The 22,487-nt window shown below is 50.3% G+C and overlaps 12 protein-coding genes across 12 annotated transcripts; 5 read left to right on the plus strand and 7 right to left on the minus strand.

Annotated features, from left to right (window-relative positions):
- Window positions 1-2,775: 2,775 nt before the first annotated feature.
- Window positions 2,776-3,810, plus strand: N7509_007074 (putative zinc metalloproteinase; the record flags this gene model as incomplete). The annotated part of the gene is made up of 1 exon (XM_056631711.1): window positions 2,776-3,810. One exon carries the CDS (start codon window positions 2,776-2,778, stop codon window positions 3,808-3,810), a length of 1,035 nt encoding a protein of 344 aa, XP_056487262.1.
- Window positions 3,811-4,076: 266 nt separating this feature from the next.
- Window positions 4,077-5,521, minus strand: kat1 (putative 3-ketoacyl-CoA ketothiolase (Kat1); the record flags this gene model as incomplete). The annotated part of the gene is made up of 4 exons (XM_056631712.1): window positions 4,077-4,504; window positions 4,568-5,144; window positions 5,211-5,391; window positions 5,451-5,521. The coding sequence occupies 4 exons, from the start codon at window positions 5,519-5,521 to the stop codon at window positions 4,077-4,079; spliced, it is 1,257 nt and encodes a 418-aa protein (XP_056487263.1).
- A 595-nt stretch (window positions 5,522-6,116) lies between these two features.
- On the minus strand, window positions 6,117-6,992 carry N7509_007076 (uncharacterized protein; the record flags this gene model as incomplete). Its single annotated transcript, XM_056631713.1, has 1 exon — window positions 6,117-6,992. One exon carries the CDS (start codon window positions 6,990-6,992, stop codon window positions 6,117-6,119), a length of 876 nt encoding a protein of 291 aa, XP_056487264.1.
- A 763-nt stretch (window positions 6,993-7,755) lies between these two features.
- On the minus strand, window positions 7,756-8,706 carry N7509_007077 (uncharacterized protein; the record flags this gene model as incomplete). Its single annotated transcript, XM_056631714.1, has 1 exon — window positions 7,756-8,706. The coding sequence occupies one exon, from the start codon at window positions 8,704-8,706 to the stop codon at window positions 7,756-7,758; it is 951 nt and encodes a 316-aa protein (XP_056487265.1).
- A 443-nt stretch (window positions 8,707-9,149) lies between these two features.
- On the plus strand, window positions 9,150-10,639 carry N7509_007078 (DASH complex subunit ASK1; the record flags this gene model as incomplete). The annotated part of the gene is made up of 4 exons (XM_056631715.1): window positions 9,150-9,240; window positions 9,309-9,415; window positions 9,468-10,446; window positions 10,503-10,639. The coding sequence occupies 4 exons, from the start codon at window positions 9,150-9,152 to the stop codon at window positions 10,637-10,639; spliced, it is 1,314 nt and encodes a 437-aa protein (XP_056487266.1).
- A 684-nt stretch (window positions 10,640-11,323) lies between these two features.
- Window positions 11,324-12,532, plus strand: N7509_007079 (FAD-dependent oxidoreductase; the record flags this gene model as incomplete). Its single annotated transcript, XM_056631716.1, has 1 exon — window positions 11,324-12,532. One exon carries the CDS (start codon window positions 11,324-11,326, stop codon window positions 12,530-12,532), a length of 1,209 nt encoding a protein of 402 aa, XP_056487267.1.
- Window positions 12,533-13,096: 564 nt separating this feature from the next.
- Window positions 13,097-14,067, minus strand: N7509_007080 (HIG1 domain-containing protein; the record flags this gene model as incomplete). Its single annotated transcript, XM_056631717.1, has 2 exons — window positions 13,097-13,916; window positions 14,027-14,067. The coding sequence occupies 2 exons, from the start codon at window positions 14,065-14,067 to the stop codon at window positions 13,097-13,099; spliced, it is 861 nt and encodes a 286-aa protein (XP_056487268.1).
- Window positions 14,068-14,580: 513 nt separating this feature from the next.
- N7509_007081 (transcription factor SPN1) lies at window positions 14,581-15,969 on the minus strand (the record flags this gene model as incomplete). Its single annotated transcript, XM_056631718.1, has 3 exons — window positions 14,581-14,830; window positions 14,889-15,367; window positions 15,424-15,969. The coding sequence occupies 3 exons, from the start codon at window positions 15,967-15,969 to the stop codon at window positions 14,581-14,583; spliced, it is 1,275 nt and encodes a 424-aa protein (XP_056487269.1).
- Window positions 15,970-16,396: 427 nt separating this feature from the next.
- N7509_007082 (uncharacterized protein) lies at window positions 16,397-16,794 on the plus strand (the record flags this gene model as incomplete). The annotated part of the gene is made up of 4 exons (XM_056631719.1): window positions 16,397-16,409; window positions 16,482-16,513; window positions 16,574-16,640; window positions 16,757-16,794. 4 exons carry the CDS (start codon window positions 16,397-16,399, stop codon window positions 16,792-16,794), a joined length of 150 nt encoding a protein of 49 aa, XP_056487270.1.
- A 389-nt stretch (window positions 16,795-17,183) lies between these two features.
- Window positions 17,184-18,666, minus strand: N7509_007083 (putative nucleoporin; the record flags this gene model as incomplete). The annotated part of the gene is made up of 3 exons (XM_056631720.1): window positions 17,184-17,282; window positions 17,341-17,996; window positions 18,063-18,666. The coding sequence occupies 3 exons, from the start codon at window positions 18,664-18,666 to the stop codon at window positions 17,184-17,186; spliced, it is 1,359 nt and encodes a 452-aa protein (XP_056487271.1).
- Window positions 18,667-19,243: 577 nt separating this feature from the next.
- Window positions 19,244-20,021, plus strand: N7509_007084 (coiled-coil-helix-coiled-coil-helix domain-containing protein; the record flags this gene model as incomplete). The annotated part of the gene is made up of 4 exons (XM_056631721.1): window positions 19,244-19,263; window positions 19,354-19,581; window positions 19,672-19,804; window positions 19,923-20,021. The coding sequence occupies 4 exons, from the start codon at window positions 19,244-19,246 to the stop codon at window positions 20,019-20,021; spliced, it is 480 nt and encodes a 159-aa protein (XP_056487272.1).
- Window positions 20,022-20,912: 891 nt separating this feature from the next.
- N7509_007085 (acyl-CoA-binding domain-containing protein) lies at window positions 20,913-22,383 on the minus strand (the record flags this gene model as incomplete). Its single annotated transcript, XM_056631722.1, has 4 exons — window positions 20,913-21,924; window positions 22,033-22,105; window positions 22,174-22,287; window positions 22,368-22,383. 4 exons carry the CDS (start codon window positions 22,381-22,383, stop codon window positions 20,913-20,915), a joined length of 1,215 nt encoding a protein of 404 aa, XP_056487273.1.
- Window positions 22,384-22,487: the final 104 nt, after the last annotated feature.

Consider the following 22,487-nt stretch of genomic DNA (forward strand, 5'->3'; position numbering starts at 1 on the left):
TTGCCACCATTCGCCACGGCTCAACTAATTCTCATGATCATTCAAGCATGTGTCATGATTTAGCCTCTCATCTTCACGCTGACAAATTAAATTCTGCCATCCATTCTAGTGTCGTGAATGCATTAATTAGCCAGCGTTATGTCAACATCATCGCCCTGCTAATCAGATGGATCCTCGAACATTTCTGCTACCAGAGACAGCTCTGCCTACTATCGGAATTCTTTTTGGGGTCTGTGGAGTGGCCAATGGGTTTCTTATACTAGTCCTCTTGGTGGGCCATATGGGTCGCTGTGGTTATCTTGAATGCCTCGGTTTTCCTTTGTGAGCTTGCATGGCCTTATACTGATATTCATGGAAGAGCCATGAGGGCTGCGTTTATGCCTATGCCTTTGAGTGCACGGCCTTGGTGAACAGGAGCATAAGATTTCGTGAACGGTACCACTTCGCCTATTTGCATTCTCTCGATATTAGAATGTTATGCTTAATTTTCTCTTCTGCTAAGGAGACAACTTGTCAGTTTTTATTAATCTGTGGAATGGTGGACCAAAGGGTTGGAGTTATTGGAATTTACCAGTATTTCCAGCCCCCACGAGTGAGATCACTCTCGGTTAGTTGCCCCAGATTTAAATCCCAAATGCCTTGACGATCATGAGAGGAAGCCCACTATTTTTAGATTTTCCTGCCGGTTTTATTAGTGGTATTCCAAGGTTGGGAGCGACTCTTTAAGCAATTCTGAGGCATTTACTTTGTAACACTACGTAGCTGATCTCGCACTGCTAGCCTAATGCGTACGTTTCATGTACAGCCCCGTGGGGGTGCGGTATATCTTGAATCCCGAGCGTCGATCTACACTGTATGACTACTTCTGAAGAAAATTGTTACTACAGATGCATGTACTAGTATCACTCCGCATCGATTACAGGTCGGCGTCATCAATGTCAATTCGGACAACCTTCCTAGATGGTGCAGCATAGATATGGGGCCCCATGGGGGCCAAGTCGGCGCAGTTCGGGCGTCCAACAGAACTTCAACCAATTGGCCATATGTATGTGCATGTGGGTCTTAATACAGGCAGATATAGGGGCCAATATGTCAAGCATTTTCTCCCGCAATTAGTGTGGAATGCGGCTGCATTTGGCCTCCATTGCATTGCAAGATATCAAGGTATCAAAATGGAAAACCTGTTAACTGGTGACCGAAAATTCCCCGTTTATAAATTTCCCAATAGATTCAAAATAAAAAAAATCCCATGGGACTACTGAGAGCTCAGAGTATTGGGAGAATGAGATCATTTCAAGGCTGAGATACCGAAAAGCAACACTGAGGCGAAGCAGCGTCGTATACAATGACTCGGTGTCGCTTGACTTTCCAAGGTATCTTTCGCGGCTGCATATTCTTACATGGAGATTCAATCACCCGGGAAGTAGTTAGCTATCCCATTCTTATTGCCCCGTAAGCTCAATATCTCGAAGTTTATTGCCTTGTTCTGTTCCCGCGTCGTCTCTTCGGCTACAATGCCAAATATGGTGTTCAATGATGTCACAAATATTTCGATCTCCATACTTCAGTATGCATGGCTTGTGATTGAACCTGACTGCGAGTGGCTATTTTAGAAGTATTGCTTATTTGCTATTTAATTGGTCCTCCCCAAACGCTTAGGCACCAACAAGCAGTTTCGAAGCAAGTGGAGACTGGGGCCACAAAAGTCTCTAGATGAGGCTGTATACGACAGCTTCCTCTACTATCCCTTTCAGCGTAATTGGTATATCATTTCCATATTTGAAACCTATTCCATTGTTTCTTCGTCTTTGGTTTCTCGGATGAGCCCTATCGTTGAGTATAAAGAGCCCAAGAGATTCCCCCCATTCTACTGTCTCACAATCACAAGAACTTGAATCTTCTCTTACTCAATTACAATCCAACTCCAAATATCTCGACATATACTTCGAGGCCAAACAATTTACCAAAGCTATTTTACAATATGAACTTCCTCGCTTCCATTTCTACAATGATCCTTGCCCTGGCCGCAGTGGCTTCAGCAGCCCCAAACCCCCAGATCGATGTGAGTCACACTAGTAGTATTGTACTGATAAAGGGGTATGAGAATCGAGAGACTAATTTTTGTGGTTATTTATTTAGGAATGCCCTGGTGGCTGTATTGCTGATGGAGGCTGCTGGGACCTGGACGACCCCCACTGCAAATAAATGCAGGACTATATTCACATGCCGCCAACAAATTGCGAAGTGGTCATGACCATCTTCTGAAGCTAGTCTACGATTGCAGGAGAAGGCAATTGGTATTTTAGTCCATTTATTGGTAGAGGTCTTGCTCATGTAGTAGTTAGATTTCCCTTTACTACCAGATGAATACAGCGGCAGTGTTCTTGTCGAATGAGTTGATTTCGAGTTATTATGAAGTGTGAGACCAATGCCAAACTTAGACTCAAGCAGTGGGGTAGGTATACTTGTAACTTGATTGAATAGTATTTCTCTATCTAACTTGAAGTTCTCGCGCCCTACTGACCTCGTAAGTATAGACTACCTTAGTATTAGGGTACACTGCAAGGTACTGTTAACTAGTATACTTTGTTATCTCCGTGCTGACAAAGCTATCGCCGTGGAACCCGCTCGAATTTCCACCTCGGCGCCGCATTGGGTTCCTTTGCTATTGTCAGCTCTGCTTTGCTCAGCTCTCTCTCTCTCCCTCTCTTTTCTTGCTCATCACTCGACATCACCTGTGCCCTCCTCTGGACATTTGCATCCTTCATTACCATAATGGCTTCCTCCATGGAGCTCACTGTGCATCACCAAGGCACCCCGCACAGCTTCTCCCTCTCCGCCTCCGCAACTCTCCAAGACCTCTCCGCAGCAATAGAAGCATCTCTGAACATCCCCACGCCGAACCAAAAACTCCTCATTGCCCCAAAGCCAGGAATGCAAAAGGCTCCTTTCCCACCAACACTTCTAGACGCAATCCTACAACTCTCCTCCCCAAAGTTCAAAATCACCCTCCTCGGCACCCCAGCCAAAGCCATCGCCGATCTAAACAACCAAGCCGAAACAAACCGCCGACACGAAGAAGCCCGAGCCTCAGCCCTCGCATCCGCACGCCGGAATAAGAAAACACCCGCTCGATCAAACAACACCATCGCCACCCTCTCCTCCTCCAGCAAGAACTACACCTTCCACCAACTCCTCCCACTATCCTATCTCCCCCGCCCCGAACGCTCCCTCGATTTCCTCAAACGTCTCCGCGATGACCCAGGCATTCGCGCCGCAATGGCAAAACACGAGTTCTCCGTCCAATTACTCACAGAAATGAATCCGGCCGAACACACCTCGGGCGATCACCAAGGCGTATCGCGCACGCTGGGACTAAACCGCAATCGCGGCGAAGTAATCGAGCTCCGCCTACGCACAGATGCATACGATGGATACCGTGACTATCGCACGATTCGCAAAACGCTCTGTCACGAGCTGGCGCATAACGTTTTCGGAGACCATGATCGTGATTTCTGGAACTTGACGGCCCAGATTGAGCGGGAGGTTGATGCGGCTGATTACAGTGCTGGTGGGAGGAGGTTGACGCAGCAGGAGTTTTATAACCCAGGAGACTGGGAACAGGCGCAGAATGAGGAGGAGGTTGATGAGTGTGGATGGACGGGTGGGGAGTTTGTTCTCGGTGGCTCGTCTGGTTCTGCTGCTGCTGCGTCTGGGGGTGAGTCGAGGAGGGAGGCCATTGCGCGGGCGGCGGAAGAGAGGATGAAGAAAGAGGGGAGGAAAGAGAGGCGGGATGAAGAGGCTTCTTGATTTTGAATTGTTGGATGATTTTCGTTATGACCTGTATACACCTATAATCTAGATAATGATTTATGATTGCATCGTGTTGAATTGCATTTACTTCTATTTCGATGAAAGCTTGCTGTAGTGGTTGATGACATTAAGTTATCATAAAGCTGTTACTACCTTCAGAACAACGCTTGTATCATGATAACGTAGAATGTTAGAATTAATCGTAACATGCACTCAAATTGATTCCGAGGTTGTTTTTAATCAAACAGACATGTCGTAGTTATTTACAGTTGCTCATTAACAAACAGACCAGCCATTCCTTGGCCGGTACCAATACACATGCTCGTAACAAGGACCTTCTTCTTAGTCCGGCGAGCCTCACTCAGAACAGTAGCGATCTGGCGAGCACCGGTAGCACCCAGAGGATGACCGATGGCAATAGCGCCACCACGAGGGTTCACCTTGGCGTGGTCCAGACCAAGGGTATTAACACAGTAAACTGCCATGGAGGCAAATGCCTCATTAATCTCAAAGATGTCAACATCGTTCTTATCAAGTTGGAACTTGGTCAGCAGCTTGGGGATAGCGGCGGTGGGACCAATGCCCATGACACGGGGCGGGACACCGGCAACGGTGGCGCCGCAGAACTTGGCCAGGATAGGTTGGTTCAGCTCGATAGCCTTGGAGCGGCGCATGAGGAGAACGGAAGCAGCTGTTTTATATTAGAAAATGGACCCAGGCATCATCATAGGGGAGGGGTGGATATCATGCTTACCGCCATCAGTAACCTGGCTGGAGTTACCACCAGTCGACTTATCACCGAATTGAGGGAAAGCAGGGCGGATCTTGGCCAGCGACTCATAGGTAGTTCCGTAACGAACACCATCATCCTTGTTCAGTGTAACTTGGTGAACCTCGCCAGTCTTAGGATCCTTAACCTTAACCGAGATGGGAGCAATCTCATCATCGAACCAGCCAGACTTCTGCGCGGTCTCGGCACGACGGAAAGACTCCGCCGCGTAACGATCTTGCTGCTCACGCGAAATTCCAAAGTCATTACCGATGTTCTCAGAGGTCTGACCCATGGGCTGCATGCAGTCCGCAGCCTCCTGGTTGCTCAGGACCTCCTCGTTGAAGGGCTTCTCCAGACGGTCGCCAGCGGCAGACATCAGCTCCGCACCAAGGGCGATTCCGACGTCAATGGAACCAAGGGAGATCTGGTTGGCGATGTCTTGCACAGCCTTAAGGCCGGAAGAGCAAAAGCGGTTGACTGAGGAGGCACCTGCGGTGTGGGGGATACCGGCGGCCAGGGCGGCAGCGCGGACCATGTAGGCGGCTTTACCTTCGCCAACCTGTGAGTTTTGTTAGATCTAGTAATTCCTTGCATGAAGTGCGCTGTAGATATAAGGTAAACTTACGTTGCCCAGACAGACATCCTCGACGAGGGCGGGATCGATCTTGGATCGGGCCAGAGTTTCCTTCAGCAGAGCGTAGACCATGTAATCCAGCTCGGTATCCTTGAAACCACCCTTGCGGGCCTTGGTCAGAGGTGTGCGCAAGGACAGGGTGATGACCACATCATCGGGGTTCTTCTGGGTGCTTTTTGACCGTTTGTCAGCTTAAGTCGAAATGTAGGAGCCGAGTGCCGCGGAACTTACATGGCATTGAGTCCGCTGCTGGCGCCGGGCTTGAGGTGGCTCAGAAGCGAGCTGAGACGGTCTGCGGCCATTGTGAAATGTGAAATAAGAGGGCTAGTAAGTTTATATTGTCAGTATGACTCCATTTGGGTTCAATCTGGCTGATATTCCTGGGTTTGGGGGGTTTCGGAGTTATTGCGGGGAAGCTTCATAGTGGCGGACAAGGGGCGGAAGACGGTTACACAGGGTGACTCGGAGACATTAACACAATGAAACAGAGATTGACTTACTGATTGATAAAAGTACACCTGTATTTTTGAAGAGAAGAAGGGTGAAGGAAGGATGGAGAAGAAGAGGGGAGGAGAAAAGAGAAGAGACAGAAGAAGTAGGGCCTCCGCTTTAAGCTTCCCCGAGACTGCCGAGGCTCATTTTGCTGCTCGACACCCGCCAGCCGGAGAAGTATCTGGTACCTCCACAACACCTCATGTAACCTGCTATAATCAGGTACCCACTACTTGTGTCGGGTGTTTCATACGTATTCGGGATATACTCCCAAGTAAATAGACCTAGGTTTAATCTGGTGCAACATGCTTATTTCGGGTAATCTTACTATTGGACACGTTGATTATATCAATCCGAAATCTTATTTAATGATTACTACCTGCTTTTCAATCCCCTTGACAGTGCCTACCAAGGCACAATACCATTCTCATCACTGTACGTTCCCGTGTCTCCATCACTTGACAGAGTAGCCAACCTGACAATGTTGACTGCTGACTCAGAGGCTGGGCGTCCATTGCCACGCGAGAAATTGGTCGCAGTCAGATTTGGAGATGCAGCATTCACCTTCCACCCTTTCTCATTGAATTTGGCTGCATAGTGAAGGGTAAGAAAATTCAACGCCGCTTTGCTACTCCGGTAAATGGGGAAAGAGGGCTGTGACCACTTCTCCCATTCGGGACCATTTTTGTCTACTCGAAGACCCATGGAGCCCGTGTGCGAGGAGACAAAGACAATTCGAGCAGTGCCGGCAGCTGCTTTGTCGAGTAGAGGTGTACAAGCCTCAGTGACCATGGCAGCACCGAATAGGTTCACCTCATAGGCATCGCGATAGAGCTGACGTAATGTCGCCAGTTGCGGCTTGGTCTGTTCTAGCTTCTGAGCCTGTGCGCGAATGATTGAAAGATCTAGCTTTTTCTCCGTGCTAGGAGCTTGCTCCTCGCCTTTGGCCTTGGTCGCTTCCTCGGCCTGTTTGAAGAATAGCTCTAATTCGTTGTTGATGCCTGCGTTGTTGACCAGTACATCTAGCCGCCCATGTCTCGAGGTAATTTGTCGAACTGCTTCTTCAATGGAGTCATCATCGGTCACATCGATGGTGATAGCCTCCACGCGTTGGCCGGTAGGGTCGAGTTCGGCTGCAGCTTTAGAACCGCGCTCTGCATCGCGTGCCCCGAGAAGAACGTAATAGTCTTCATATGCCAGAAGCTGTTTGGCGGTGGCAAGTCCGATTCCTTGGTTGGCACCAGTGATAAACACGATTGTTTGATGGGTGTTGGATGCCATGGACAAACGCTTGAATCGACTGGAGATTGGAAGCTGGTGAAATGAACAAAGACCGCAAAGAGACGAGGCTGGAAATAAATTGATAGGTAATTTTATAATGTCTGAGAATACAATATGTCACTAGATCTTCCACGGCGACGATCTATATACTTATAGTAAAATTACATGCATTCTTCAAGCCATAAGGTTGCGCCGGGGATAGTGGTTAAGTCCGGCTCAAATTCCCTTGAAGGGAGCCGTCGATCCCATACAGGAAATTATGCTGGAGATAAAGGATAAATAAAATCTAGGGATGAAATACGTACGCAATTAGTACAGCTCCTCGAAGGGTCATGCGAATGACTAGGAAACTAGGGTACGATTGGAGTGGCTTAGAGGTTACCAGCAGAGTTGTGTCAAGTTGGCGGCCAATGCCCTTCACTTCAACGATCTCAACTTGAACGTAGGGCCTCAAATTTTCAAGCGTATTGCTAGGCATCGTAAATCCAATCCAGCAAACCAAAAACGAAACATCAAATAGCAAAACACACCAGGCACTGGACTCTACATCGAGTTCGTTTACGTAGAACCAGTTAGAAGCGAGAATTAAGTTGTAGATTCCTTCCATAGAGAGCAAAAGCATAAACTGACTTAAAACCAAATCCTTGAGCGCCTGTGTCTCCGGTCAAAAATATCCTCCTTTCCATGCCGAATCCTAGTACTTGCGCCTTGTTATCCTTCCAGTGAGTAGATCCCATAAACAAGATGGTTGACATCGATTGAATTACAGCTGCTGTTGATGAGCAGCATCTTCATTGCTGATTACGCTACCCACTTCAGACCAGCTGGCTGGGGTATCGATGCCTCCCACAGAATGCGCGCCCAGGTCACTTATCGTTCCATCAGACGAGGCATCAAAATCGCCAACATGACTGTAGCTTCCAGCAATGGATGGCGTTGACGAGACAGGGTGTTGAAACTGGTTACCTTGTCGAAATTCATCCAGTTCTGTGAGGAGGTCTTGCTGATGACTAGAGTTGGATGGTGAGCTAGGATGAGCATAGTAAACTTGTTGATGATCCTCGGTATGGCTTGAAGCTGTGGCAGACACGGGAGTCTGCACTCTCGGTGGTGAATCAGTGAATGGGTCAAATAAAACCTCTCCGGGCGTCTCGGAGGTCGGCGTAAATTGTGAAGTTGCATCCGAAGGATGGTTCGATGCGGTTTCCGAAAAAACATCGAGATGCAGCTGATCCTTGTTCAAGGCTGAGGTTTCGCCGGACTTGTCTCCACGATGAAGAGGCTGTGGAGAGCTCGTATCGATACCTGTCGAAGCCCCGACAGGGTTTACGTCAAGATTGTTCTTCTTATCATCGGCCGCACGCAAATTCCCATCATTGTCTACAAGAGTGTCGAAGCTGTCGTGTGGTTTAATAGAATCCTTTGACTTTCGACGTGATTCTAACAAGGCCGCTCGTTGCATGATTTCGGCGCGAGCGATTCGCCTGCGTTCCTCGGCGGCCAACCCTACCTCCTCCGACATGGAGATGTCATCTTCGAGCGCAACCAAATCGCGTGGTTGGATTTCATCTCCGAGGTTATGAAGCGCTAATGCGATCTTTCGTCGAGAAGTGGCGATCCATTCCTGAAACTGTGGTGACTGGTATACTGCAAGTCCTGCAGCAACCAGAACCGAGACTGTCACGATGAGGCCTGGTAGATCGTCAGATGCCATTCCAGTGGAATTAAGGTGGGCGGGGAACTGATAAGATCCAGACCGCCCGGATGATCGGAGCCTCGAGCTGCATTCCAAGACCGTTAGAAGTCGACTGACCTTTGGCAAGCGGGGCAGGCATAACGGCAACGACAAGCCTAGTTGTATTTCTCTGTCTGTATCCCCCAACGAGTTTGGCTAAACAAGGACAAGAACAAGGTTACAAGAACAAGAAGAGCTGAGAGTTGGAAACCGGGAAGCGCGTTGGATGATGCCTAGTTAATCTTACATAACCCCGCGCACCTGACTGCGACCAGCCCTTATCCCCGGCCCTAAAAACACACCGCTTTGGGGCGCCCCCCCCCCCCGCCGGGGCGCGTCTTCAAGTTCAAGTTGGAGCCCAACCAGTTGGAGCTGCAATCATAGCAACTTTCTTTACCTAGTCCCGGAGGACAGAGGCCGAAATGTCTCGTCAACCAACCCAGCCCCAGCGGCAGCTTTCCCTCACGGAGGAGCTCGAAAAGCTGGAGCAATCCATCACCTTGACCCTCCAAGGTATGTCCAATCGGGTATCCATGGTAAACAGATTGCCGGATATGATACTGACCTCCGTCTGCCTGCAGAGATCGACCACAATTTTAGCCAAGCCCATCGAATTGTGACGACGAGCATCCTCCCGTTGGTCGAACAGTATACGGAGCATTCTCAGGATGTCTGGCAGGGCGCTAAGGTGATACCAATCAATAGGGGCAGTGATAGATATATACTAACCAAGCATTTAGTTTTGGAAACAATTCTTTGAAGCCAGTGCCAATGTATCTCTCTCTGGTTATGAGGAACGACCCAATGAGGACGAGACCCTACAAGAGACCACCGCCACGGAAGAGGATATCTCCGCCGATCTTACCGAAACCACGAGCATGGACGAGCCAGATCAATCCTACGCAACGCCTTCGTCACGTCGCCCAGATGGCCAGCATGGCCAAGGAGATGATATCGACCTTACCGCGCTCAATGTTTCTTCCCACAGCACGCCGCGTGCACCAACTCATCAAGGAGACGACGATTTCACCATTTCTTCCCTTGACCACTCCTCTTCATACGAGAATCTGAGAAAGCAGATCAACCAGGATGAGGCACCATTCGATATGCCCAACTCGTCGACTTTACCCTCTACGCCAGGTCGACAACCTTTCTTCCCACCGGATGTTGGCTCCGTGACCCCGATGTCTTCTCCATTCATTCCGCCAGCCTCATCAGCAAGGTACCAATCTGCCTCGCGAGACATTCGTTACCAGAAACCCTCCGATCCTGTGATGCACCAGGTTCTCGACAAGACCTATCGGGTCCAAGCAACTCCGCTGGGAAAGGGATTCCGCAATGCAGGCGCAGTCGCCAATACCCGCTCCAAGTTCACCGTCACGCCAAACGCCGCTTCTTCTTCGCGCAATGCACGTGACGATTCACCTATGTCTAGCCCCGAGCCCGAAGCCCCACAACTAAACGCGGAGCTTTTCGACTCGCCTGTTAAGGGCGTGAAAGCAACCCCCGGGACGAACCGCAAGCGTCGAACCAGCAGCAATCGCCTTCGTGGCACGCCAAAGCCGGGTACAAGTGTCTTGACGCCCGCGAAGAACCAAGGTCGCCATACGCCAGTGTGGGATAGTGATGATGACTTGGACGATGAAGAAGACTTCGGTCCTAGTCCACCCAAGACAATGCAATTCCATATCCCTCAGAGTCGGTTGATGAAAACACCAGGTGAGTTAATTTACAAATTTATCTGCAACAATACGCTAATGTTATTTTCTTCGCAGCCAAGGAAGCGTCCAAACGTATTGTTACTGATCTCCTGGCCACTGCCGGTGCTGATGATTTTACCGATGACATCGACGACGGCCCAAGTCCCAGTATAATCCGGCGATCTGGGCGAATGGAAGATGAGACTTTCTGAAAAAACGATTCCCTGTGATATCCCCTTGACAATATTCGACGTCGTACCATTGGTCCATATTATGTATCTCGTCGCACTGCAAATAGAACAATAAAGTACCCCGTATTTTGCAAATACAGTACAACCACTATCATTTGTTTGGGAGTTATTTTAATTTACAAGCTCTGCTCGGCACCTCAAGTGTATCATTTCCCGAAGCTGGAGGTGCTCGGATTTGCTACCTGGTAGGTACTAGGTATTGACTTGATGTTGTAGTGTTACGACTGCCCAGGTGGTAAATTCAAGACTATGTACTCAAACTAGAGGGGCCTTGAAATAGCATAATCTGCTGCGTAAGAGCTCAGCCAAGCCTATTAGGAGTATACAGAACTATCGGCAATCGGGTTGAAAATAATGTCATAATATAGAGCACAGTGTACTAGCAATTCTGATTTGGTAAATCTGATACTACTAGTAATAGTTGTACTATGACGTCCGCAGGGATCTCAGCCACGAAAAGATACTTCGGTCCCGAGCCTCGTTGTTCGGTCCCGAATAATGGGCGGCCTTAACCCTAGGTACACTTGGCATATATAAAGTCTTGAGCTTGCCTCGACATATTTCCCTTATAATTTCCCAGATTCTAACATCCCAAACACAAAAACAAATCATCATCGATACTATCTATATTTCTACTCTGCTGAAATGACACTTCCAGTTCTGATCAGCGGTGCTGGCTTGGGCGGAGTATGCCTTGCTCAAGCCCTCAAGAAGAACAACATTCCCTTCAAGATATTTGAACGATATGGCCAAAGCAATGTTAGCGCCCAAGGATATCGGCTAAGAATCACCACCCATGGCGTGGAAGCTTTGGAAAAAGCTCTCACCCCTGAAATGTTTACCCTATTTGAGAAGACTTGTGCCGACGCGCCGAAGCTCGGCGTCAGGGTCAAGCCCGATGGATCGACCGTACCATTCGGAGGTCCACCAGGAGGACCTGGGGGACCTGGAGGGAGAGCTTTTACTGTTGATCGCAGCGTATTTCGTGACACATTGCTCACAGGTCTCGAAGGAAACGTCTTTTTCGAGAAGAATCTTGAGCACTACACTCTCCACGAAGACAGAGTCACAGTCTCGTTTTCAGACGGAACTACAGAAGATGGCGCACTCTTGGTTGGCGCAGATGGTGTCAGATCTTGCGTACGCCGGCAACATATCCCAAATTTCAAAGGCCTTGATACCGGCATGCGCATCATCTTTGGAAAGACGCCTCTTACTCCAGAGTTCTTGGCCAAGTTGCCAGAGGAATATCGCGATGGAATGAGTCTGGTCACAAACGAAGATGACAACTCTCAGCCTGTTCTGATGTTCGAATCGATCCAATTTCCGCACGCGGAGGAAGTCTCGACTTTGAATATGCCAGGTCCGTATATGTATTGGGTCTTGGTCGTTCATCACTCAAAGATTCCATCCTCTGACCAAGATTCGTGGCATCTCTCTTCCTCCGAAGCAGCCAATCTTGCAAACCAGCTGACAAGCTCCTGGGACCCACACATTCGCACAATTTTTGAGATGTCGGACATAAATCAAACATCTATCCGCTCCATTTTGTCTGCGGGCCCAGAAATTGACCCCTGGAGACCATCTTCTCGAGTGACCCTACTGGGTGACGCGGCTCATGTGATGCCACCCACCGGGGCGATGGGTGCTAATACGGCCCTGCGAGATGCAGCAGATCTAGCACAGCGAATAGTTTCAGTTGGTGGTGTGCAAAACGTGGATGAGGCAATGGTTGGATCTTATGAAATGGACTTGAGAGACTTTGCCAAAACGGCTATAGAATTGAGTTGGAGGGGTGGTATGAAGAGTTTTGGCTTGATACCTGTGGAGGAATGTGAGCCAATCTCTATGTGATCATCTCCTTTGCTTTTTACACAACAGCCCGATAGAGGCAAACACCAAAGACTAAATAGTACTACTAGAACCAAGTACATACAACGATTCGATAGGTGCGGGCGGGGTCCTCTTTTTGTAATGCATCACAATACTTGTCAAGGCTGAACCGAGAGCAGACTTTGGATCGGCCAAGTAACAGTAAAGTAGATATCGGAACAGTAGACATAGTTCATTCATTAGAGTAAAGAGAGTAGAGAGAGTCTTCAACCCGTCTCAAAGTATCATACACGACCATGTAGACCAGACTTTTGAATGGCACCAACCCTTCCGACAGAAGAGAAACAGAAAATAAATAAACGCCGACGCATTATGTACGAGGAATGGACAATGTGAAAGAAACCAAATGGTCCAGCCCCTTGGAAAGAAAGTTCTGTCCCGTCTCGCGGTCAATGGTGACTCTTAAGCTTCCGGGCCCAGGGAGAATAAACGAGTCAGGAATGGGTGGGAGTATGACGGAGGTGATGAAACAAGTCGAGATAACGTTGATAGGATGAAGGGCAAGCAGCACCGTGTTAATGCAACCTAAGTCTGCTTCTTAGTGCCCTTGGCCTTGGACTCCTCCTTTGGCTGAGCCTTTTCTTGCCCCTTGCCCTCCTCCTCAGGCTTGGACTCGGACTCGGAATCGGAATCCGGTTCAGACTCCTTCTTCTCGCCGGCTTCCTTGGCCTGAGCTTGCGCCTCCTCGTGCTTCTGGTACAGGGATTGGTGCTTCGACTGTAGGCGCTGCTCTTCGGCGGCAACCATCTCCTTCCACAGATCGCCCTCCTCCTGGTTCTTGTTATGCATGGGTTGAGGCTCGGCAGCCTCGCGCTTAGCCTGCTCCTTGCTCTTCTTAGAAGCTTCAAGCATACCCTGACCACGACGGCGATCAGACATCTCAAACGCAGCCGATGCGCAGAAGACACCGAGGGTCAGACCCTGCGCATACACACGGGCCTGAACAATCTTCTGCTGACCAGAGAGGTAAGGATTGCGACCGACGAGGGCGAACGAGCCGACCATGGAGGCAATCCAGGTAGCAGTAACGATCTTGTACTTTTCGCGGCGGGCAAAGGCGATAGCGCGTTCGGTCATACTCAGACTGCGAGATTCCTCAGCGCGCAGGCGCTCTTCACGGTTCTCGTACCATTGCTTCTCAGCGTTGTGCTGGGCTTCGAAATCGCGCGAGGCGTGGTCGGCGGCGATGATTCCGACGAAGGTTCCGGTCGATGTTACCAGGAAAGCCTTCATCGGCAGGGTCAGATTTCGGATGGTGTGGAATCGTCGGGCAGCAAGGAGGACACCAGCTGCACCGCCGGCTAGACCGATCAGGCAGCCGAAAGTGCCGCCGCGGACGACAGAGCTGTATTCGCGGAAATTTGTTAGTATGGCATGATATGATACGATTGGGCCGGGCCGGGGAGCTCTGGAAAGCTTCTTCGGGAGGTGTTGGATGGGCGATATCTAGCATACCTGTAGTGAGCAGCCTCTTCTTCCTTAGTGAGAATCTTCATTGTGACTTGGGGAAGATGTGGGATGGATTTTGGAGGGTGAGAATAAGTGGGAGTGGTATGAGTGAGAAGATGGCGCGGTTTTATCCAGGCAAAGGCCGAGAACCCGAACCTTAAGAAAGCATGACGTGCACGGCGGGATCTGCTCGATTTTCGGGGCGGGCGAAACTCGGCAGCCACTCGGGAGATCTCGCGCAAGGAACGAAATCCCGGGGGAAATACGATTGATTACTAGAGCAGGGCAAAATTAATGCAACCCTGCTGACTGGCTTCTACATTTTTTCTAGTGTGGTTCGGTCAATGCTTATTCACTTTCTGCGGCCAGAATCTACCGAATGCGACTGATGTTACACGCCCACGCCCAATATCAATGATCCCGATCAATCCCGAACGCCAGACGCATCATGTAAGATAAAAAAAATATGACTCAAGAAGATGATGACGGGCGGGCTTCTCCGAGGAGAAAAATAAAATAAAAGAAGGAAATGGGTCAGACAGTAAGGAAACCCTTCTGAATCACTGACGGGATGCCTTCCGAGCGGCATTTTGTCTGGCTTGCATTTTGCGGAAACGATCCTCACCACTGGCTCCCAGGGGTCGCGCGAATCGACTCTCCTGGACACCGATCTGGCGAGGAACAACCTCGTAGCTGACTTGGGTACGATCAACACGAGCACGGTTGGCAAGTCGAGGTGGAAGCATTTCGCGAGCGCGCGCTTCCGCAGCAACAGCCGCGGCGCTGGGCTGGACAGCCTTGGTCATTTTTCTATACCAGAGTCAGTAAGAAGCCATAAATCGCTCTTTCTAGGGAAATTGAAACTCACGTGGGATCGAAGACGGCTTCCCGGAAGACACGCTTCGAGTAATCATCGCTGCGCTGCAAGATGGGACGAGTCCATTCGGCGAGCAGCTTCTCGGCCATGTCTTTGATTGGTCGCTCAACGCGCTTGCTCTTGGTGTAGAAAACGACCACCTTTCCTATTCCACTGGCAATCAAAGCATCTTTTTGAATAGGGAGCTTGGCCATAGAGGTAAGCAGATCGCGCTGAATGTTGTAGGCAGGCATGGAGCCATCATCGAGAGGTTCGAGGAAGAATCGGACGGCCTCGAGCAGGTTGATTTCGGGGTCGACCAAGCTGTTAGTATATTGGTTGCGGTTGAGAAGCAAAATGACTTCGGGAAGAAGCTTCAGCTTGTGCATGGCGGGCTTGCCCTCTTGGCGATCAATAGCATCCATCTGTGCAGCGTGGGTCATGCGCTTCCGCATGTGTTCGATCTCAGCATCGGCCATGGCTTCGAGATCCTAGAAAACAAATTAGTAGCTGTATATAGTCCCCGGGTGACTCGTCATCGACATACAATTCCATCCTGCTTGCGAGCTCTCCGCTTGGTAGGTTTCTTCATAGCTTCGTCCATGGCACGATCAAGAGCCCTGCGGCGTCGGGTTTCAGGATCCAGTGTCTCTTCATCGGTATCCGGCTCTGCTGGCTTCTTCTCCTTCTTCTTCTTTTCCTTGCGACGGGATGACTCCTCGTCGCCATCCTCGTCATCCTGTCCGCGACGCTTCTTCTCTCTGCGATTTTCCTTGCGACGTGGACGATTCTCACCCTCTTCGCGCTTGCGCTTGTGGCGACCAATTAGTTTCAGGTTGTCCTCATCGATCGCAAGCTGCGGACGGTCCTCGACATCGACATTCTCTGGATCGAAGTTCTCAAATTGGGCCTCATCGACTTCTGAAAGAATCGACTCGTCGTCGGAAATTCCACCCTCGTTATCGTCATCATCTCCACTAGCTTCGCCTTTCTCTTGGTTGTCATCACCGGCATTCGGGGTCGCGACATTTTCCTCGGCGCGATCGGGGGATGCTGCTGGGGAGCCAACGGCGTGTTCTGGGGAGGCAGACATTCTGGCGATAAAAAGCCGACCGGGGGTATCAAAGTGTGTAGAAGATCAGATATTGACTGATAGGGTACTGATCAAAGAAATCGTAAAGCGCGCGAGTTGAGCGGGTGGTAGTGTAGGTCGTCCGAGACCTATCGGCAGGATTGACAGGCGCGCAAGGCCAGTTATGAGACGAATGAAACACCTGCACTAGCTGTGCTATAGGAAGTTGAGATAGTAATGAGCCTTCACGTGGGACGATGGGGAGAAAGAAACAATCGAGGGAGGTCAAGGTAAAGGCAAGAGGCAGAACCCAGAGAAGGAGAGCGGTGGTCTGTGCTCCCGTGATTTCTTCCCCGTCAACGTCTGCGTCTGTCGACAGACGCCTTCCTTTCGATCCAACCATCCTTCAACTCTTCCACATCTCTCAATCCAACCACTACACATCAAAATGTTCGCTCCAGGTATGTCACATCTGCTGTGATCTTGGTATTGTCCTTCGAATGATCCGCAAGCTAACCTTTGACTCTCAATAGGCCAAGAACAGCTCTCCAAGGAGGAGATCAAGGTATTATCCGCCACCGCGTTCGCCCTGACTCCGGATAGTTATTAATCGAATTTTCAATAGGCTGGTGAGGTTGAGGCCTGCCAGACCGTCAAGATGACCGTTCTCGGCGGCATCGCGCTCTACCTTTGTACGTCGGCTTCCTGTTGATGACGTCTGTCCTCTGGCCGCCAAACACGGCACGGCGAGACAGGACTAAATATCAATTACCCTGTGTGCTCCTAAGCTAACGAGATGACCGATTAGCCCCGTTCGCCATCGACTTCGCCCGCAAGTTCCTTTAAACAAATCGGACATCCCCTGCCTTTCCTCCGGCGTTATCATGACCTGGTTAAACTGGATAATGGGATAAATCGACTTTTCACATCCAGTTATGGGACTTGACAATCCCTGGCCCTTAACTGGATGGTGTATTATTATTGTATATGTCTGCTTTTCTGCGATCTTATTCGGATTATAGAGAGGTCAATGGAAAATAAGATAGTGGCTGGAGCCACTTGGATCATTTAAAGAAAATTACTGGTTTTGAATGTAGATGGAGAGAATTAGATCGTATTCCAATATGCATTGCAAGCAAGTCTACTCCCCGGAAACGCCAATGCTCCCATGCCCTTGGACACTAGTCCCCAGAATTGATCAGATACAAAGCCCCAGAAGCAGGTACAAGGAAAACCTAGTTTCCGTTCAGCTTCTGAGCCTCGTCGAATTCCTTCTTCACAGACTCGAGCTCCTTCTGCAGGTGCTGAATCTGGGTGTGATAGTCGTCGAGAATCTAGTAGGAATGTTAGTCTGTATACAAAACACAGAATGGAACATCAATTATAACGAACCTTCTTCGCCGTCTTCATAGTGTGTTCGTCAATCTCATCCTCACCGTTCGAGCCCATAGTTGCCCCAACGCGCTCCATATCAGCCTGCAGGCGCTTGCCGTGCTCGTGAATGGCCAGCATGCGAGCCCAGATTTCTTCGGCCCGGCCACTCAGGGATGGGTCGAAAACGGAGCGCTCTAGTTGGGCCAACTTCTTCTTCAATTCCTCTTCGGCATCATCCATGGCATAACCCCGGTTGCGCAAGATCTGCGTCTTAGCCGCAAGGGCAAGGCAGCGCTTGCTCAGAACCATGTGCTTGCGACGGCAGTCGGCAATCTTCACTGAGATTTTCAGGTCGTGTCGTGATAGCATATCGGTGAGGCAGTTGTTGATTTCGTGGAGGCGTGTTTGCATCATGGAAAGGAAGTCCTTCTGGCGCTGAGCTCGCTTTCCCAGCTCCCAGAAACCTTTCACGAGGACGGGTACGTATCCAGGACTGGTTCGCTTGCGCAAGGCTTCCTCCCATTTCGCTTCGTCATCTTCGGGGGTGGGTTGGTAGAAAGGCGCGTTTTCTTCACCGACATTATTGTAAAGGTAGGCCCGGAAGGGAGATGTACGACTTGAGGCATTCCACTTTTCAGTGACAATTTCAAGTTGCATTGGGACAGTTCGGTGGACTGCAAAAAATAATAAGTTGACTGTTCGGAAGGAATCCACTCGGACGAATTTGCAGGATTACTTACCTCCGGTGATAGCGCGGCCAGGAGACCACAGACTCGAGGACAGAGATTGTTGTTGTTGGTTTTGTGGCGTAGCCATCGTTGTCTGGCCGAATTGCGACTGCTGGGCCTGTTGTGCCTGCTGAGATTGCTGGGGTTGTTGGCCCAGCCCACCGAAAAGTCCTCCAGTCTGCTGCTGTTGCTGAGGCTGCTGTTGTTGAGTCGATTGCCCTAGACCAAAGAGGCCTCCTCCCGCGGGCTTCTGTGCCGTACTCGATCCGAAAAGTCCTCCAGTCTGTTGTTGCTGGGGTTGTTGTTGGGTGGATTGCCCTAGACCCCCGAACAAGCCTCCGCCTGCAGGCTTTTGCGCGGTGCTTGATCCGAATAGCCCGCCCGATTGCTGCGGCTGTTGAGTCTGATTTGCTGTAGAGGACCCGAAGAGGCCACCGCCTGTTGCGGGAGTGCTCTGTGGCTGGCTCGGTGTCGCGCCAAATAATCCTCCGCTGGATTGGGTACCTGTCCCTGCGCTGGCACCGAACAAGCCACCTGCTGGCTTCTGCGCCGTATTCGCCGCACCAAACAGACCACCACCTGTCTGGGCAGGCTGGGGTGTACCGAAAAGAGACATTTTGGATGTCGCGTATGTCGTGAAAAAGTAGGATCAGCTCCGAGCTGGGAGGGGACCGGCGGGATTGATAAAAGGGTTTGCGGAAAGTTTTGATACTCGAGTTCTATTGTTGGTCAAATGATCATCGCATCGTTCGCAAGCTCAAGGGATGGCGGTTGGGAGAGGGCGACCTGGGAGGTGGGAGCTCGCGAGCAGAGCAGTCCGGGAGCTGTGATTTGTTTAGGTCACGTGATGGAGATTTACTGTAGATTGACAGAATACATTCATTATACCCAATTGTAACCCAATGAAGGTGATAAAGTCCGATTCATGTGTTGGCATTTAATATCGAAGCCATTCCAATTGAAGGCCATCTCTTTTGAATACTTTTTCTACGATTTCCGACTTTATATCGACGTTGCAACCTACTTTGCCCGATACTGCGCGAATTGGCTTACCTCATCAAGACCACCTCAGCCAATCAGCGTGAGGCCAAAGAAACCGACCTTTCCATCCACCGCAACCCGCAGCTCCAAGTCCCTCTCGTTCACCAATTGACACCTCTAACCCTCCGTCTTTCCGCTCATCAACCGTCACAATGGCCGCCAGAGAACCTCGGTATGCACTGGATAACCCCTCAGATACGAATCCGGAGAATCAAACGTCACGCCGGAGAGAACCTCACTAACCCCATCCCTCGGCGCACAGTTTCAACCAAGAAGTCCTCGTGGACACCACGCCCATGCCGGACCACATCCCTAAGGTCCAAGAGCTCGGCGCCACTTCCGCACCCCTTTTCAGCGCCGCCTACTTTATCGGCGAGCGCTGCAAGGCCTACAACGATGACTTCATGAAGTGTAAGGACGAGGGCAATGGCCGCGGGGAGCTCGATTGCTTGAAGGAGGGTCGCAAGGTCACACGCTGTGCTGCTAGCGTGTACGTTTCTCCTCTTACACTTGGTTTGCCTATTGTTGTGGAGACATGGGGGATCATCTAAGATAGAGCGTTGAGCTGACTCTATCACAGTATCAAGGATATCAACACCCACTGCCTGTCGCAGTTCAAGGCTCACTGGGAGTGCCTCGAGAACAACAACCACTACCTTTTCGAGTGCCGCCGGCCTGAGATGGACTTGAACAAGTGTGTCTTTGACAAGCTGGTAGGTCGACAAACGCCCATCTATATCTTTGCCGAGGCAGACAGGCTTTCGACATACGCAGTTGATAACCTGGCTGTTTCTTGCCTCAATTACGATCTAACACATGTCTTCTTCACAGGGTCTGAAGAAGGAGATCCCCGGCTCCCCCGAGGGCCAGGTCCCCGTTCACCTGCGTCCCAAGCAGAAGTACGCCATCTACCCGGGCCCCCAGTACTAAAAGGAAGAAGCGCAGTACAATGCGCCTGTTTCACCCTCGTCAACTCAATCTTCTTAAATCGGGCTCCCCTTATTTTTTATGCGCCGTCCAGGGCCGCGGCTTTTTACTCCTCCCGTTTTGGATGCGCAATTGGGCCCTATGTCTCATCTATCTCTTGTGTCTGTCTGGTGTATGTTTTGTGTAAATATCTATTGGCATCAGGAATGGTTACATGATTTCTGCTTAATTCGGTCTTTCTTTTGCAATTGTTCCTTTTCTCTTTCTGTCCGGGCAGTGGGCATGTTCTATGGCCACTGCTCTGGACATAGCCTGCCTCGAATAACCCAAAGAAGGAAAGCTACCAGGTTGATGGGGCTGTAAGAATCGGACGTTCCTCGTTATACCTCGGAAGATCATAATGATGACACCATACAGCTCAGGTTATCGAATGCTTGAGGTAACCATCGAAGGTGATTTAGACCTTGGAACTTGAAATTAACCACGTCTCCAACATTGGAACATAGATGATGTAGATATCTTTAATAACTCTAGAGCATCTACTGCACTGATCCCCATACAACCATGCCTATTATAGCCACCGAGTCGCCCGAGCCCAACGTCTAATGATATAGTCCGAGTCGTATCATACATCCCAATTAAGAAAGAAGAGAACCAAAGAAAAATTCAAGGAAAGAACTCCCGTAACCTCGATTGTGAAACCCATATGTACTTGACAAAAGAAAATATGTAAAAAGACTCCAATATAGACATAAGGAGCAGAGTCAATAAGAAAAGATAGAAATGCAGCCGACCAAAACAAAGGGGAAAGGATCATAATGCAATATCAAACGATGGCTGAGGTATACATCCAAAAGATAAAAGTCAAAACATCAATCCAGGGGAAAGATGCCTCTACGGAAGAAGAGGAGCCTTGTTAAACCGGCTAAGAAGCTTAAATCGGCCCAGCCGCGTCTTAAGCTCCGACCAGCCAGTCCGTAATCGATCCTCGACACGACGATCCCCACGCATACGCATCCAGATCAGAAGCGCAGCTAGTAAAGCGAGGTCCCAGATAATCTGGCGCGTGACGGTCCACAGAATCCATTTCAGCCAGGCCCAGAGACCCGAGCGTCGACGATTCGATAGCGTCCGCGTCTCCATCTGTTCGCGGACGGCGGCGATCTCAGCGGTCATTTTGGTTAAGGCTTGTTCGACGCGGCGCCGCCAGCGGCTATTTCTTGGATTTGAGGGATCGTGCGAGTCTCTGCGGTGGTGGGAGTTACTTTCGAGGTCCCCGGTACCACTGGCTGCCATGGAGTCTCGGTGGCGGTGATGTCGATGTTGGGACCGGTCGTCGCCGTGGGAGGCGGTGGGCTCCGTGCCGGTATTTGTGTCTGCGGTTGTGTCTGCGGTTGTGCTGGCATTATCTTGGTGTTCGTACAGACTGTCGCGAGCCTCTTCGTATTCTTCATCTTCATCATCCTCATCCTCGTCGTCATCCTCTATTGCTTGCTCGTCCATGTCGTCTGTTAAGCGCCGCCTTCGGCGACGGTAGTACTCTTCTTCTTCGGGCTGGCTAACGGGACTGAGTACGCGAAGTCGAGAGTCATGGCCGTCATCGGCTCTTATATTTGGTCGATCGTAGTGCTCTGGTGATTGTGATAGTAGTCGGCCATTGATGCTGCCGTATGAGCTGCCCTGGTGTCGTGATAAGGGCGGGACACCGACGGCATTTAACGGACCTGACCCGGAGGATGAGGAGGCATTGTATTTAATTTGGTCCCAAACGAACTCTAGTTCAGATACTAGTTCGCGTGCTTCAGGTGTTTGTGAGGCGTAAGTGTGCATTGTATCAATTAGAGTGCCGATGTAGCGGCGTTTGGCTTCGGTGCGCGAGATGCCGCGCTGCTCGTACCAGGCATCCCTGTATCATTCGCAAGAAGTATGACATTAGCCCTTGTTGATATGTCTCGGATTGGGGGGGCTTCGAAAGGCATGCGCGCCTGGCGATTGGGATTGGGGGGGTAGCTACCATTTCTCGCACTCTGCGTGCACCTCCGGGGTATTCCCAATCGGACGATCCATGACACCTTCAACATCTCCCTCTAACAATGTCGTATAAGCCAACTAATCTCCCCGGATATTTCTTATACAATCGATGGGATCCACTCACCCATGCTCTGTTTATACAAGCCATAGAGCTTCAACCGCTCGGCTGCCGGAGGGCGCGCGGTCCCCGTCCGGGGAATCCTCTTAACGGTATTCAGGGCATGGACGAAGACGCGATCTGCGCGAGAGAAGAATCAATATTTGAGAGGAGGGTTTTAGATTGGTATAAAAAGGGCGAAACCCGTCGAGTACACGCACCTACAGAGTCCGCCATGTTGAGGCAAGAGGAAGCAGTGCGATAGTCTGCCCTGTCTTCATGGAAGCGGGGTTGGGCATCGGCTGCGGTGGATGAACCGCATGGAGAGCGAAAGCAGACCG

This window comes from Penicillium cosmopolitanum (genome assembly GCF_028827165.1).
Source record: "Penicillium cosmopolitanum strain IBT 29677 chromosome Unknown utg000008l:1.0-4398992.0:1.0-4402845.0, whole genome shotgun sequence".
Lineage (NCBI taxonomy): Eukaryota > Fungi > Ascomycota > Eurotiomycetes > Eurotiales > Aspergillaceae > Penicillium > Penicillium cosmopolitanum.